The sequence below is a fragment of the Drosophila elegans genome, unplaced genomic scaffold (assembly GCF_018152505.1).
Source record: "Drosophila elegans isolate 14027-0461.03 unplaced genomic scaffold, ASM1815250v1 contig_476, whole genome shotgun sequence".
Taxonomy (NCBI): Eukaryota; Metazoa; Arthropoda; class Insecta; order Diptera; family Drosophilidae; genus Drosophila; species Drosophila elegans.
The window spans coordinates 6142990-6160902 of NW_024545863.1; the positions used below are offsets into that span (position 1 = coordinate 6142990).

Sequence of the window (17913 nt, forward strand, 5' to 3'; positions counted from 1 at the left end):
CTTTAAATTACTTAATTACCATCAACAAAACCTAAGCGAAAATACAAATAAAGTGTCAAGTATTTAAATGCAATTTCTACAGTAAGCATCGATGTCGTATATAACATATTCACATATACAAATATGGCCAACGATTCTTCCCAATGTATGCAAATTTGATTTTTACAGTACATATTCTGTGGATGCAAAATTTTGCTGATATCATAGCCATGGCATAAATAGATTTCTGGCCCCTTTTTTTATTTTATTTTATTTTTCGTAGTTTTTAGGGATTTCAATGTATGTATATTCGGTTGTTGGGCTTTTGGGCTTATATATTTAGTTTTTGACATATGTAGGAAGGAGACCTAGAGAATGCGAATAATTAAAAGGCCGGTGTCTTTTCCCAAAAAAAAGGTAGTCAAAAAAGTTGCCAATATTTTATATGAATGTGCATTCAACTGTACTGTACTGCAGAGTATTTAATAAGTGTACCCTTAGATATATAAACAGGAAAATGTGTATAAAATATTTAGAGCAAATGTGAAAACTTGTATAACTATGTGTGGAATTTAAGCATCGTGTTCATATTTGTTTAATATTTTCAACGGAAATTTGGAACGAGGGGATGGTGGGCGAATTTAAGAAAAAGGTAAGAAAAAGGTAAGGAATTTTGTGGCAGAATGTGTATAAAAAAACAGTTGAATTGATCGAATGAAGGAGTGCATTTGGTATTTTCTAGCCTTGATTGCGCCACGTGCTCTTGCATATTCAACCGGAATTCCGAAATGCATTTGCAACTTGCAACTCTCAACTCTTGAATAATTAACCGAATCTTGATGGTCCTCCAATGGGCAATCAGTTGCCATGGCCTCTAATCCTGTTTGCGTGGGCATTAGGGGGTTAAGCCCCATGCTGCTACAAAAGTGCAATTGCTTGGGAGACGATACGCAATAGCAGCTGTCACAGCTTTAAGCGGCAACCTTCGTTATTTCCAGCATTCCACTCAATCTCTTGTTGAGATTTCCCAGTCCCAGTGCTCAGTTCGGAGTGCCGAACACCCCCATATTTTCCCTTGGGTGCTCTGCTTTTTCACTCCCATTCGTCATCGCAGTCGTCATCACATCTTGTGCAGTGGCAGAAGTTTCTGAAAATTGCAGCAATGTTGCATGTCAGCTTACCAGCGCGCTTTTTACTGTAATGTCGCATTATAACAACGCGGATGCTCCACTCGGAGCACTTGCTGCCTGGGAGACAATTTGACATAGCTCGCTAATTGGCAGCTGCAGGATCGAGCAGGAACCAGAACCAGAACCAGAGCCAAAGCCAGAGCACGAGGATGCTGCAAAAGCACCCTTCAAATCAGCATCAAATCTGACATCTGACGAAATGGGTTGAATTTTAAAGGCCCTCACAGTTTTGGCCCATAAATTTCTTGATGGCTTTTTAGCCATTTCCGTTGCCGCTGGGCTATTATTATTATTATTATTATTATTATCGGCCCGGGCACCTGGCCATAGTCATAGTCATAGCCCATGGCTGGGGCTTTATGTTCTTGGCCACTTTTCTGGCCACACGGATTTCCCGCACACACACCGGAAAATTGGGCGGCGGCTGGGCGGTTGGATGGGCAGTCCACGTAGACAGGCTTACGCATGCCGCAATAATCCATGGCATAAACATTGGCAAATCCGTTTGCGTTTTGTACAAACATGGCTAAAACGTATTGGCAACAAAATTGGGCTAAAACCGAGCCACAATGAGCCGAGTCAACAGAAAGAGTCGGACGATTATTTTGGCACGTGGATGCGTTTGTTAGCATTAAGTCATAAAAACGTGCTACCCCAGAGAGTGGAAATGAGATGGTGTTGCCAAAGAAGGGGTTCAGTGGGTTATAAGGATGCCAATGGGGGGATCTGGGGGATCTGAGGGTCCAACTTGGGGGCCAGTGAATAAACGACGATTTTTCGGCATGCAGCATCGAGTATTTTCTATGGGATTCCGTAAGCTCAAGGAGCTTCTCCAGCTGACATTGTCAGTCTGTTTATCGTTTCGAGCTGAAAAGTCTCTCGCTCTAGCTTTCTGTTTCTCTGCACTGAAAGGAAAGAGTGAGAGAGTCATAAATTGCATGACAGAGAACGCATTAAGATATAATATATTAATTTCAAATAAATCTGGCAATAAGTCGATCTTTATTTTAGGAACACTATAGAAAGTACCTTTAGATTGAAAATTACTTATTACAAAATGAAAAAAATTACTATTATTTTTTAGCCAAGAAAACAATACTAAATAACTTGATTATACATAAAACACCTTGAGAACCATTATAACTATATATTTACTATATTTAGACAAATATTTAGATTTGTTTGGCAAATTTTATCAATTAAAGATTGTTCAATTAAATAGATGTGTGTATTTAATAAATTGTACTTTTTATTTCTCTTAGACAGTACTGATGTTTATAAGTCACTTGCTATTTGATATCCTTATGTGATGTCGACTCATGGGTATTTTTTATTTATAAACAAACCTAGGAAAACGTTATAAATTAGAACTTTAAATGCGTGAAAAAAAAACCTGAAAACAGTTGGCTTTAATTAAAACATAAATATTTCGTTACACAACATTTTTAGACCTCCTTTATTTGTATGAAAAACTATATAATATTAATCTGTGTGTAAAAAAGTTGAGCTTAAGGGGTAACATGAGCAGACCAAAGCAGGGAAAGGAACAGCCGCAGGGGGTGCTGGGGAAATGGGGGACAGCATCTGCACAATAGAACGCTTTGGGCCAATTGTAGGGACAAACTGGCTTTTCTAGTCATTCCACCTGCATTCCCCTCGCAGGACGTCCACCCCCTGGCTGCTTTGCCATGCTGGTCGCAAGCCTCCTCGAACCACCCTCTTGTGTAGCCTCTGCTGGTGCCTTTGTTTTGCTTCGAAAACTCTCAGCAATTTTGTGGTTCCTTTGTCTTGACTTTGGTCCATTCATTGACAGCTCCTAATGCAATCTCACCTTGTGCTCCAGCACTTTATAAAGTTATCCTTGGATCTGTTCTGAACGCTTGTGGGCCAATTATTGGATAAATATAATGGAGATATCCGATAAACCGATTGCCCCGCAGCTCCAGTCGAAACATTTTCCACTCGATTGATCTGGTGCCGAAGACAATATGGAAAGCCATCGGGTTTATGCCGTTACAGTGAGCGTTAACATTACCGTTAAATTCCCCACATCCGCCCTCCTTTCAAGCTAGACAAATATTTGGATGGGCCAAAATATGGGGGCTTTCTCCATTGTCTTTTGTTTACCTGAATGTATCGATAAATGTATCTATGCAAATGTGGACTCAAATCATAAATCATCCAAGCCGAAGACGGAATGGTACTTTGGTGCTTAAAGATGGGTATGAAATTGAGAAATTATCCCAAAAGTTTTGTGCTTAATTCGTTGGCAATTTCTCTGGGGAAGGAATTGGGATTGGGATTATCTGATTGTGGTTGATTCGCTTAGTCCCTTGCTAACTACTGTTGCAAAATTCGGAACTTTCGAGTGCATCCTGTGCGTAGTTTCCATGCAATTGGCCACAGTAATTTCACTTGGCTTTTATCCCCTTTCCCTTTCAAACGTCATTTCCGACACCTCGGTGCCATTCCCCTTCCCTTTCCCTACCCCTTCCCTCTCCCTTGCACGCACACACACATCCGATTACCAATTTCCATGCACTTGAGAGATTTCATTAGCTACTGCCGTTGTTGCTGTTGTCGCTTTCCATTTGCCATGGCGTGCCTGGCTGGTTTTTCTTCTTTGATTTCCCCAACTTACTGAGCACAGGAAAAAATTTAACTTTTCCTTCATTAAATTGGGGTGTTTTTCAGTGTCGCGAATGACTATAATTTAAAAGGAATCATTTAAAGTAGCTCCATAATTTGAAATTGCTTAATACATCTGTTTGATGGCATAAAAAGGCTGCTTAAAATGTATTTCTGGTTTAAAATATATGATTGCAAATCTAAAAATATAAGAACATTGCCTCATTTCTTTAACAAGGAATAAATAAATATTATAAATTTATGGGAATCCGCAGAGTTTTCCTGCCACTTCTGCCTATTTTCTTTTCAGCATTTTCCTAAGTGTGCTTAATATTGGAGTTGCAAATTGATTTTAAAAACAGCAGGTAACAGCATTGCTTAAGTCGATATGTCTTACTGAAAAGTTTCTGTTTCTTCCTGTGTGCCTGAGGTTTTTCTCTACGCACTCTAGCTTTCTATCGCACTTGAGCACTTTCCATGCGTTTAAACAATTCCCCCACAATTTTCCATTTTACAAATGTTTTTTCTTGGCCCATCGCCCGTTGCGTCTTGAATTCGTTTGTTGTTGTCAAAAATGTTGATGAAAATTTCATAAATTTATTTTCGGTTTTCCTCCTAGTTCCTGTTGCTGCTGGTGTTGTTGGCCCAGTTGTTGTTGCACTTCATTCGCTCGTACGCTTCTGAGCCATTAACTATGCCACTCGTTTTCAGTGAAGTGCAGCTGGAGCAAAGAAAAAAGGGGTTCAAAGTGGGGTAAGCTTGGGCAATAAAGCCAGTCGAGTTGCTCATATCATTTAATATTAAACACTTTTAAGAGTCCTGCAGTCCAGGTAAGTTGCTAAGGTCTCGATGCGTAAGTCATTTTTATCCGCTTAAGAGACGGGTGGCCATTTGTCTATGTCTTCTTACTTGGTGCCAGCATTTCATATTGAATTTTTCACTGAGCATTTATTTTACACAGCGAAAATATGTAATAAGTTCTATTTGTTACGAGGTCAAACTTATACTACCAATAACAAGAAAGAAAGCAAACTTCGGCAAGCCGAAGTTCATATACCCTTGCAGCTATTGCATGAATCAAATACTTTTGAAAACATTTAAATTATGATTTACTTGAGTATATGCTGAAAAACATTGAAACTATGATGATTTGCAGCTCAATTATTAGATAGTTATTTTATATTTTTTTAATATTTCTATGGGAGCTATATGCTATAGACGTCCGATTTTGATAAAATTTAAACCATAATTCTGAAATAATTAAACATTGCTATATGTCGAAGAACTAAAAAAAAAATTCAAAAACAGAAAAGTTATAATTTTTTTTCATTTATTTTTCCGATTGTTCCTATGGGGACTATATGCTATAGTCGTCCGATTTTGATGAAATTTAAAACATAATTCTGAAATATTTAACCATTACTATATCTCGAAGAACTAAACAAAAAATTAAAAAACAGCAAAGTTATAATTTTTTTTCATTTATTTTTCCGATTGTTCCTATGGGAGCTATATGCTATAGTCGACCGATTTTGATGAAATTTAAACCGTAAATCGGAAATATTTAACCATTACTATATGTCGAAGAACTAAACAAAAAATTAAAAAACAGCAAAGTTATAATTTTTTTTCATTTATTTTTCCGATTGTTCCTATGGGAGCTATATGCTATAGTCGTCCGATCCGGCTCGTTCCAACTTATATACTACCTGCAATAGAAAGACAACTTTTGGGAAAGTTTCATGCAGATAGCTTTAAAACTGAGAGACTAGTTTGCATATAAACGGACGGACAGACGGACAGACGGACGGACAGACGGACGGACAGACGGACATGGCTAGATCGACTCTACTAGTGATGCTGATCAAGAATATATATACTTTATAGGGTCGGAAACGTCTCCTTCACTGCGTTGCAAACTTCTGACTGAAATTATAAAATTATGTAGTAAATCCACTTTCGGACCACTTGCAATTTTTCGAAAATAAACGAATGTATCACCTTTTCTTATATTGGTTGAACAAAATCAACATATCTGGAATGATGATGATTAAGATTAGTTATTAATTTTACTTACTATCATATAGGTTTTTAATGTGAAAGTTTTAAATAAGAGTGGATCGAATTGCTTGTCTTCCAAAAATCTAGAATGTGTAATGAACCCATTATTCTGTATTATATTTCCTTTACTGTTCGGCAGATATTATCTGAGATGTCCATCACCTATTTGTGTTCTTAATGGTGACGTCCGCGCCCGATGGCGTTATGTTTTGCCTGGCCTCTTGTGCAGAGTTCGGTAAAGAGCTTGATGATGTGTCGGTATTGGCAGTTGCGGTAGTTGTTTCGCAAGAGGAGGCTTTGGTGGTGGTAGTGACAGCGGCGTGGACTCCGTAATTGTGGTTGTGTCCGCCGCATCACTGCCTGCCAGGAAGAATAGGACGCTGTCGAGGAAGGCCAGGATACAAACGACGGAGAAGTGCACAATGTTGTGTTTTGACCTCAACAAATTGAGCGCTTTTACAGCATGATATCTTAAAAGTGCATTTGTTTCCCGGTCTAGAAATAATACCACTTATAAATTTCTAAATTCACGTCTGAAAACATTTACATACCTAAAACAAATATGATTGCTTAGTTTAAATTACTTTATTTTGTTTTAAAATCCATCGCTGATATATAGGACTCTTAGCAATATTGAGCCACCCACAGTTGGGGTTCCCGTAAATCAGTTCTTGAATTTATAACAGATTTTTCTCCATGTGCTCACACACACACACACAATCATATCAGGTGGGGTCTGAACATATCGATGTATGAATTCTCCGACCTTTCCCCCAATAAATTCTCGAGGCAACGCATCGAATTGGACGTGATTTTAGCTTCACGCACGCACGGCGCACCTAAACAGAGGAGTTAGTTTCATTTAGAGGGGTGGCTCAAAAGGGGGCGTGGCTGAGGGATTGGTAACGTTGTCCTATAGTCCACCCGTAGCCCCATAGCCCTCCACCAACCCCCCTCTTGGCAGTGCTGTTTTCTATGTCATGGCACGTATTTTGGATTTCTGCTACATTTGAACTTAATATTTTCCCGTCTCTGTTGCTCAGTGTGTGTGTTTTAGCTGGAAATTTGCTCGCCTTTTTTGGCAACATCTCTGTTTTAGCCTGGGGAATTTCTTTGGCGTGTTAATGCCTTTTGGCTATCAATTGGCCATTATGTGCCGGGGGTTTGGGGCCGAAAGTCCCGACACCGGGACCTTCTTCTTCCGCCACATAACCATTACCAGTTTGTAATTCCGTTGTGATTTGGGATTAGGTCTTCTCCTGTCCTGGGTTATCCTGTTCATGGCCAGGACCAAAATGCGGGTGTCCAGGCACATGAGCACGCCATAAAAATATCTTGGCACAAGGCAATTGAATAAATTGTGACCTTTACATTGATTCCACTGCCGCATCATCTTTAGCTGCATTCCCTTTTCCCATTTCGGGACAGTCTCGCTCTCTCTCTCAAGTAAATAAAAGCGGCAAAACCCATTTATTTTCCTTTGACTTTTGCACCCTTTTTTCCCCTGATCCCTGTCACGTAAGCTGCCACACAGTGTTATAAGTCCATTTTGGCTGTGTAGTACATATCTGCAGCGCCGCAGTGTGTGTATAGCTGGTGTCTCTGTTTGCGTGGGGTGCTTTTTTGCTATTTTTAAATCGAAACATAAATACATGTTGGTTTAACCACTCGGCTAGTTGCTAGTTGGGCTTCAGTTCCACTTCCAGTTTCGGCTTGGTTTTTGTTGAACACATAACACATAACACATGCTGAGCTGACCACAAGTCGGTCTATTAATACGCGCAAATAAGCCGCTTAATTAGTCTTTCATTTTCGGGGGCACATCGGCTGCGGTAGTGGTCATGGATTGTGGCTGCCACCGAATGTGGCCAGTGGCTGTCGGATTTGCGGGCCAACGTGGCGTATGCATAATGAAGATGATCGAGGCGATTCTGCAATGCGTACGGGCCACCAAATCGGACGTTAATTAAATGCTGCCATAATAGGATGGAAACTTTTACTCCCCAATTATGTGGCTCGTTAAGTTGCTGCCACATGAATCCCCCTTAAACGAAATGAGAAAAACGATTAGTGCACGCTTACTTTTCTTTTAACCATAACCATATTTTCATTTATTATGGAGAAACATTGTTCGTTTATTTTTGCATTGTTTAAACAGAAAAACATACTTGACTCTGCTTTGGTTAGCTTCATTTACCACGTTCGTTAGTTTAATAATTTCATTAATTTCATTTACTATTCTTTTTAATTTTTTTTTGGTTGAACCGCAATCGAATAGACATCGACCCGTTCGCTCTTATCGCTTAAAAGTCTTATCAAGACCGCTTAAAACCGACCTCTAAATGTACAATTATCAAGTATGAATATTTTACACAGTAACTAGATGATGGACTACGTAGAACAATTTCGCGGCTGACAACCAGATAAAAACTTATCCATATACACTGAATAACCATCTATATATATCCGGGGTTACCTACCCCTATTCTCCTCACTTCCACTTTCACTTTCACTACTCCTCGTGCAGGGTGTATGATTTTGGTATAAATAAATAAACAATCGAGGGCCCAAATTATTTATGTTTGTGCTTTATTGTATATACAATCGGACATGTCTGCTTCAATGAACCCAAATGAAACTGTAGGCCAAAAGGTTTTTAATAATTGCTGACTTTTGGCCGGTTTGTAGTGATTTCAAACCTGTGTCAAACCAAATGAATTTCAAATGAAATACAATGACAACACAGCTAAGTTTTGTGATTAATGGGAAATAACTGCTGCTGTTTACTTTGTTTTTTTTTTTTTGTTAATTTTCTTAGGTATGAATAGTGCTTGTTGCCTGGACTTTTCCTGTTGACTGTGGTTGATTAAAAGTTCTTTAGTAATACTGCCTGCCTGCCTGTCTGTCTGTCTGCCTGTCTGCTCGGAAATGTCTTATAGATAATACTCGTTAAGGGACACACTGTATATGTACACTAGTTCGTAAGACGCTCCTCCGCCCTCATTAAATGCACCTGGGGAGGAGCGGTTCAGTCCCAACTTGGCCGGGACTGTCGCTCAGCGTTTGGAGTTCGAGTTCGAGTTCGAGTTCGACTTGGGGCACCTCCTCGAGCCGCATCAGCTCCAGCTCCAGATGCCCAAAAGTCCAGCGGCCAGGTGGCTCCAATTCCAGTTCCAGTTCCTGTTCCTGTTCCTGTTCCAGTTCCAATGCCAATGCCAGTCGGGGCTCCAGTTGCCATAGAAGTTGAAGTGGCAGTTCCAGGCGACAGCCGCCACCGTCATCGACATCCTGGTGGCAAGGACGAAAGGCACTGGAAGGGGGCGCAGGGAGCTGGCGCTGCTATTGCCATGTTGCATGGCAGCCGGATGCTCCCCGTTGATGACATGCACCACCACCGAGGCGGAATCTGCAACGAGTGGGAGGCGGGAAATGAATGTGGTGATGGAAACGCCGCTGGGTCACAAAGTCCCCAATAATTGCCCAGGGAACACTCGCAAAATTGGTTGCTCCGGAAGAATTTATATTGAAAAATAACCCGGTTACCAAATATTTCAAATTAAGCTTTGGAAATTGACACAGCACGTTCTTGGCAACTGAATAAATTCTAGTTATCGAATTTCATTTAGACCAATAAAATAACAAAAACAAGAATAAACGCTATAATCGACTATTAGATACCCGTTACTATGCTAACGAATTTCCAATTAATAAATAAGCCCCTTGAAAATGATTTCGTTGACCGAATACATATTTACTCTACAAGTGACGGGTATGAAAACAAGAAACTCACATTTAGCTTTCAATTGAGTCCTTGAAACATTGTTCTTTGCCGAAGGGAAAATAAGTCTCTAATGCTACTCTCAACTTACTTACGTAAAAGGAAAAGGAAAATAACACACTGAAGAAGTCTCTCTTGGTTGTTAAAATAGAATAGTAAGCACAAAATTAAGGGCTCCAAAGGTTAGCAGGTATTTCTGTCAGTACCCATTAGAATGGCTGACGCACGTGGGACACAGTGAGTTATTTATAAAAGGTATCAATAACTTAATACGTCCACCAGGAAAACCCTGGCTAATAGCAGAATCAGTCATGTTCTTAATTTCACATCCGAGAAGCTAAAAAGTTCAGAAGACTTGTGAGCAGATTGCTGCTATTTTAAGAACCAAAATGTTTAAATTAAAAATTAAGCAAGTTGCCAAGACTTTCAAAACTTTGCTAGAGTCAAAGATTAATCCCTGGTAAATAAGGGCTTTGAGTGTGAACTACTTCCATCATTTGTCTGTGTGTCTAAGACTTTTTGGCAAATTTTTGAGTGTGCTGGGGACTTGGCATTCAAACCGACTTACCTGAGCTGCTCGGGGAGCATGTGTAGTTGCCCGAGTCCACCGGCGTGGCCTTGGCGATGAGCAGCTTGCTGGTGCGCGTGGAGCGCTCCGTGATGACATTGATGCCGCCGCGCTGCGAGTAATTCATGACCCGCTTGCCCTTGTACCAGTAGATGAACGATGGCGGCACCGGCGACTGCATCGCCAGGCAGGTGAGATTGATGTCGCTGCCGCTCTTGATGAAGAGCTCCGCGTTGCCTAGGATCTTGGCCCGCGACACTGCCGTCGAGAGGTAATAAAAAGCCACACGGGGCAGGCCATTAATTAGCACTCCGCCCACTTGATGGCCAATTTTTGCTCCTTCTCCGTCCCCAATACTCACCCACCACGTTGAGGCGAAATCCTTGGCTGATCTTCGGCTCGGTGGACACCTGGCACTCGTAGGTGCCCGAATCCCGAGGCTGTGGCGATGAGATGCGCAGCGTCCACTCGTCGGAACCCTCGGAGTGCAGCGACTGGAAGCGCTGGTCGTTCGTGTAGGTCAGAATGCCCACCGTCAGGATGTGTAGGTCGCGTTTCCTTATCCACGAGACCTGGGGGAGCAGAAAAAAGGCCATTAAATAAGTTAGGAGCCCGTAAAACATAACCCACGGATGCTGCCTTAAACTTGAACAAGTGACAGAAATTCAAGGGTTTTCCAATGATAGAAGTTTAATAAGTTTAATAACCCTTGCCTCAAAACAAAAACCACCTATCGCGTTATATTTATATACAAAAAATAACTTTTGTAACCACTTGGCACAAATAAAAAGGCTGACCTACATGTTCAGAAAAACGAGGGTACAAATTTAATAAAAGCCTTTATTGGGCTGCTTTTCTTGCATGAAAAATTTCATGCAGCTGTCAAAGTGGCGGATGAAAAATTATTTCGTGTTTCAAAGGGGAGTTGCTCGCATTCGTTCATGGTATGGAAATGTTTCTTTATTTGTGCGGTGATATTTTATAGGATGTCAGGTGCAAGGTGAACATTGCACGGAAAGGGGCGTTTAATTGCATGGCGCTTAGATACTGACAACATCGAAATGTTCTACCAAATCTGTCATTAGCTATAATGCGATATAACAGAGATAAGATTGTCTGTGATATGGATTGTTTGTCATAATAATTGTACATAAACAGATAGTTAGATTAAACCATTTGCTTTGAGTTAAGTTTTTAAATTGGCCATTTTCAATTTAGTTTAAAAGCAAAACTTTTTGACATGTCTCTGAGGATATAAAAATGTTTCTAAAATAGAAACTTTTCACTTTATATTCTGAGGAGCAAGCCCCCAAATCGTTCTGCATGGCTTATTTCCCGAAACAATAATAAAATTGCTCTTTTATATGTTCTTATAATTAGCCGGATTTTTCTCGAGCAACAAAAGTGTGTGGCGGCTTAAAAGGATTTCTGCCACTCGTTCTTTGTGTTGGCTGCCAGAATTGTGCTACCTGAAGGATACTTTAGCTGCCGAGCAAATTGAGCAACTTTAAATGGTTGCCCAAAGTTTTGCCATTTGTGGGCGGGGAAACTAGAAATTCATTAATTGCCTGTTTCGGCTTTGTCTGGAATGTAATTTATGGCTGCCATTGGGTTACTTAGTGGGGCTCAGTTTCGAATAGTTTAATATACAATCTGGATTTCGAGTACATGGCAGCCTCTGGCAAAAGGAAATAAAGCACTCCCTTTGTGCAATGCTTAATTTGCTCGTTTGTTTAAGTTTAATTAATTATGGATTAGTGCTTGGCCTGTCGTGTTCATAAAGAAGCCGTTTGATTTATATTTAAATTAAAATACATTCATTAAACATCCGTTCGCTAATTTTCAATGTTCAATTAAAATTAATTGCATTTCCCCAGTGCAAATAAGTTCAAGGCGAGTCTTTGGTTATCACCGCAATTATTCAATTATATTCATAATATGCAATGATTGATTAATGCAAAATGAAAAGTATTAAGTTTTCAACTTACAGAAAAACCAATTTGCTTCAAAATACAAGTTATAAGCCGATTAATTAAAGGGATAGCGAAATATGTCATATTCTTGTAATAATGTTAATGATAAACATGATAATATAATTCAATGCTTGATTATCACAAAAAAATACAAAAAATAAAAAATATAAAATAAATTTATGTGTGTCTACAAAAAATATATTTATTTAGCTTTTTTTAATTGAAAACAATTAAAACAATTGAACAATTGTTTTTTTACCTCTTGCCTTATGCAAACTAAATATGTACATTTCTTAACTAGTTACCCTTATTTCAACTACCGCTATGCTAAATATATTTCCTAATAATTCAAAATTTACGAAAGTCTTGTTGTAAGAAGGAAAGTTACGCTATTAAGCTGACTACTCAATGAACTAGTTTACTTCACTTAAACTACATTTCCCAAAAGTGATTAGACATCGTTTAGTTTTCCATCGGCTTTTCCTTTGAGTCTGCCCCCACCCATCCCCCTGAAGTATGCAACGAATTGCAAAAATGCCATTTAGAGGCAAATTTTCATGTCGTGCATATATTGCGACAATCAATTAGCACGGAACTTGGGCGGTTACTTTGAGTGACTGGCAAATGAATCCCGAGATGGGAGTCGTGCAGCATGTAGCATGCAGCATGGCGTATTCAACGTGCTGGAGACACCGCCAATTAGCCGCATATAACGGGAGACAATGCCTGTGTCGGAGGATTAGGGACACAGTTCGGAATTGGGATCCAAAGCTCCGCAGCTACAGCCACAGATACAGCTACAGCTCCAGCTCCAGCTGCAGAGCTCCACAGCACGGCGTTAATTACTCAATTCAACTGACTTCTTGCTGAAAGTTGGGCGGGCGAACGAGCGTGGCTGACATCGTTGTCGCTTCCTGGCGCAAAACGGGGGCCACGGGACCCAAGACACGGACAACGTAAAATTTATTACACCGCATAATTGCACAGCCACAGAGCGCTTGCCAAGGGACAAAAGGTTAGAGGGGTTGGTGGTCGGGGGTCAGAGGGTCAGAGGGTGGCACACAGGTCCTGTGTTGTTGCATTGCTAACAAATCGCCGGGAGCGGAAGCGAAGCCGTGTTACAAATGTGCAAACCAGAGCGATCCAAAACACAAAGTGCTATTGGGTGTTCGAGGCGCATTCAACCCACAGACCACCAACTTTATGGCGTAATCTTTTAAAAGTAATCTACAAATCTGCCACACGACCGCCGCAGGTCGTTTGTTTTCCCTTATGCCTTATGCCTTATGCCTTATGCGAATATAATGTTGCTCCCAAAGGGGCACGACGAGCAGCAGGCAACATGGGCATATTAATTGCCGAGAGGGTGGGTCACCACCCAAGCACCAACCAAGCACCAACCAAGCAAAAGTGCTGACCCCACTTACCGCTCGATCGCCCAGATTCCGCACCCGGCAGTGCAATAGAGCCGCCTGACCCACGGTTGCGGTGACCTCGCGCCTCGAGGAGTTGTCGAAGTACGGCTGCGAGTACGGGGTCTCCCAGTAGTGCGGTGGCACCTCGCCGCCGACCAGGCCGCAATCTGTAAGCAAACAGGGGATGCAGTCGCATTAATACATGCACAGGGCCAAAATATCACTTAAACCGCCCATCAATTATGTACTTTTGCATGTGCAAAAGGTCAGTTTTCTCATTTCACATAAATAAAGTCCTTGCCAATTGAATTTCGCCTCAGAAGAAGAAGACTTTGTTGACAACACGTTGATTACATATTAAGCTTATCAGATCTGTTTTTTAATAAGTATTGCAAATCGATATGGACAATTTAGCTTAGACAAATATTGGCATATTTCACAAATATGCATGATAGTGATTCATTATTTAATTATCATATAACGTATTATTTAAGTATTTAACATTCTAAGGAATTTGTATTTATTCTTTGCAAAGGGATGTTTATTTATTTTATCTTAATTGATAATTAAACATTTTTTACAAATTTTAAAGATTTAAATGTTAAAATCAGAGATTGAAAAGGAAATAAAAGTTTGTAACATCCGAGTTATATTAATTAAGCCAAACGCCACCTTTCGCTTTTAAATTCTCTTGTTGAAGACTTGTTACTGTGAACTTATCGCCATCATTTTTTTTTCACTTTACGAAAAATATAATCATTAATGGGAAATAAAAAACTCACCGAGGAGCAGGACCAGCCACAGCGGCACCAGGCAAATCGCTTTCAACGCTCTCGGGCAGTCCGTGGTCCACATGTTTTATGCTCTCCACTAGGACTGCTGCTTCCTCGGCTTCTGCTGCTACTGCTGCTACTCTGATGGCCCGGAGGAGTGCTCCGCTCCTGCCGGCAGTTGTATTTGCTCCGTTTACGGTTTAAGGTTTAATAATCTGCAAAGGAGGAAATATTATTACCAGCGCTTTTTATGGGGCCAAAGGCAAAGGACGCGCCTGGAAATGAGCTGGGGGCCATGGGAATGCAATTTGCCGGACAAATGATGGGAGATATATATATATATATGCAGCATGTGGGGGAGAGGCATTCGTGGAGTGGGCCAAGCCAATATGCTTCGCACCCCAACCGCAAAATTGTCCTCGCTTTACGGCAATTGTTTAATACAGTCAGTTTCATTAGTCTTAGATGGCCAAATGATTGAATAAAACCGATAAACCTTAATAAACGACACAATGAAACCATAAATATCACCTTACTGATAAATAATCAAATAAAAATTCATTATATTTCTCAGTATTAAAACATTTGCAAAAATACCAATCTTAATTAATTATTAAAAACCAATAAATGAATTAAAAAAATGTGGGTCACTAATTAATCCATTTGGCTTTCTTTTTTTTTCATGTTATTAAATATTAAGTGTTATCGCGTATCGCTTTTTTCCAAAACACGCAAGCCAAACTAGCTGGCTAGCTTATTAAAGAAATTAGACCAATTAAACGACTCTCTAATTAAATTAAAGTTTTATGGTGTTAGATGAATTGTCGAAAGAAATAAGGTTTGAAAGTGGGTCAGCAATCGACCAACTGTCACTGCCAAGAATATATTCTGAGTAAAATATTCCCAACAGCTTAACCAATTGCAAACATTATTATTTTACGGATCTCCTGCATATACCGACGATTAAACATAATTTATTGATTCTCGGCGACTTATGTGTGCTCATTTATGGAACTCAATGCATTGCAATTCCAATTAACAGAACAAGAGCCATCGCCGTCCGGGGAAAATGCATCTGAACGACGGGCTAATGAGGTTAATGCCGGATGAAGTCGACTTGGTTGCCAGGCAACCAAATGCGTTTCAGATCCGCCTCAGGAACTGCATTCGTGAGCGATGGGATTGGCGAGCTCGCAATTGCGGGGCATTGCAAAGGTAAGGGGGAATTCGCGGGGGGGTCCACGGGCTGAATGGCAAACTAAAGCAAAAGTCAAAAACTTCTCGAAGGATGAAATTAAAAAGTTTCCCCAAGCTGAGCTCCTGGCTAAACGACCTTGTCAACTATATATATAGTTTTATCTGGATCTGGATAAACTCAATATTGCTTTCGGTCTTCCTTCCTCGTCTTCCTCTTTGCAAATTTGTCAGTCTGCTGCCATGGCTCCCCCGAGACCTCGTCGTGGGTGTCCCGCTCATTATTTATGACTCCAACTCAGTAATCAGTCAGTTGGTGAGACGTCCGGGGCTCCTAGAGCGGTCTTTCATAATCCCAGTCATTACTCAAAAATATACATTTGTTGTCAGTCCAATTAGCTGCGTGACTCCGAGGGTCAGCACTCCGGTCCGGTTGCCGCCATTTGTTTTGGTCACTTTTAGCCTTTCAGCCGACGGCTTATTGGTTGCCTAGTTGCCCACTTGCCCACTTGCCCAGTTGCTTGATTCCTGGTTCCTGGCAAAAAAAAAGGTTCATTTTTCCGCAGCTATTACAGCGGAATTATCGCCTCGCCGTGTGTCCCCTTCGCTCTCCATGGAAATTAAACAAAAGTTTTTTTATCCGGCCAGCGAACAACGTTATTCTGTTGTTCTTTTCCTAACTTTTCAGACCTGTCAAACGGAAAAGTCGGACAAAGGGCGACCGCAGTTTGGCCGGTCAGTCCCTAGGACTTGGGACCCCATTTATTGTTTGTTTTTCTCGCTCGTCCTTGTGGCGCATTAAATTAAATTCCTTCACTTACGGGTCTCCGCAATGACTGCCAAATGACATCAACGTCATTCTCTTCAATCCTTGGCGTCCGATCTGAGATTCTATTGCGTTACTTTCAGTCCTGGCTTTGAAATTCGATTGCGCAATGCGCAATAATTAGGCGGCCCTGCTGGCATCGCTCATTCAGCAGCAACAGTTGCACAATAACCAACAGCGCTTAACAATGTCACAATTCGGCAATCGAAGCGTTTGAACAACTCCACAATCACCAATTCACCAATCAATCCGTTCGACAATGGCGCAAAAAAGTAGGTAGGTAGGTAGGTCTATTTTTTGCCTGGCTTTCTGCTGCAGCTTTTCTGGGTGCGTGGGTTAATAGCGCGGATTTCGAAAATATATCCGTTCGGCGGAAGCGGACACATGGACACATGGACCCACGGACCCACGGCGGCCAGAAGGACCCACGGGCACGGACACGGACACGGACACGGACACGAATACGGACACGGTCACGCACACGATGACAGCGAGGCGAGCGACAAGGACGAGCGGGCCTTGTGCTATTGTATTGGCCGACGTGTGTATGTTGGCCACATTAGGTGCTACGGCCCTATAGGTATGCACACTCACACTAAGGCAGGGGCTGGCTGGAGCACACACCGATACGCGGAGAGAGGCATTTTGTGTATCCGTCTCGGGACGTGACCAACGGTGGCTCCGTGCGATTTAGTTATTAAACGGCTTTTGGCTTGGCTTCTGCTTATGCTTCTGCTTATGCTTTTGCTCCTCACTTGCCCTCACTTCATTCTTTCTTCGTCTGTTTTCATTTTTAAATGTGGCACAATGTGGCAATGTGGTGATGGCACTTTCCCTTTCCCCGGTTCGACCCCTGTGACTGATTTCTCCGACGGCGGCGGACGGGCATCCTTGCGGCAGGATTCGCGTGCTGGAACTGATTCCGTGTCTATCTCGGCAAGCTTACAGGACTATTCAGGACCGTGACTCCGAAACGAGAGGGAGAGACCGAGACTCCGAAAAACGTTCGTTGGCGCAGGCGCCGTTCTGTCATTCTCAGATGAGGATGAGAGGATGTGAGGAGAGAGGATTTCCCCGAAAGCCAGAGCATATCAAATATTAATTTGCCTTCCATTTGTTGCCGCTTTCTTTGCATGCCTAATGAGCAGTTTCATTTTAAAGGCAAGGGTTTATTTTCCTCTTATTTTTTTTTTTAGTTCGTCGACTCCACTTATCCCTTGGTTTTTCCAGCTAACCGCCAAGCCGGATCGCTTCGCTCTCCATCAGCCGACACGAGAGACGTCGCTCTCAATGCGTACTATCTGGGTTATTAGCACAACCTGCCTCAATGCGAGACACACGAGACGCAACTCGGCCGAAACCAAATCCGAGTGCAAATCGTGGCCAGACGAACCTAATATGTTCCATAGTCACGTACAAATGAATATTCGTCGTAGTAGAGACGCCTTCGTTTTGGCATATTAATATAGTCTACATTTCGGGGCACTGGCAGCGCGAGCAAGCCCAACTTTTTTTCCCTTTTTCGCCC

The 17913-nt window shown here is 41.4% G+C and overlaps 1 protein-coding gene across 1 annotated transcript; it reads right to left on the reverse strand.

Annotated features, from left to right (window-relative positions):
* Positions 1–7966: 7966 nt before the first annotated feature.
* On the reverse strand, positions 7967–17294 carry LOC108140758 (hemicentin-1). Its single transcript, XM_017263742.2, has 6 exons — positions 16381–17294; positions 14375–14580; positions 13605–13759; positions 10566–10776; positions 10205–10462; positions 7967–9264 (listed from the first exon to the last, which is right to left on the reverse strand). The coding sequence occupies exons 2-6, from the start codon at positions 14445–14447 to the stop codon at positions 8975–8977; spliced, it is 987 nt and encodes a 328-aa protein (XP_017119231.1). The 5' UTR covers positions 14448–14580; positions 16381–17294; the 3' UTR covers positions 7967–8974.
* Between the last annotated feature and the right edge of the window lie 619 nt (positions 17295–17913).

Bases quoted from the DNA above. Each gene is read 5' to 3' on its own strand.
- LOC108140758 (XM_017263742.2), bottom strand. From the start codon at position 14,447: ATGTGGACCACGGACTGCCCGAGAGCGTTGAAAGCGATTTGCCTGGTG. The intron at 10,777-13,604 runs GTAAGTGGGGTC...CTGCTCCCCCAG, and splicing joins GGAATCTGGGCGATCGAGCG to GTCTCGTGGATAAGGAAACG. The intron at 9,265-10,204 runs GTAAGTCGGTTT...CACTCGTTGCAG, and splicing joins ATGCTCCCCGAGCAGCTCAG to ATTCCGCCTCGGTGGTGGTG.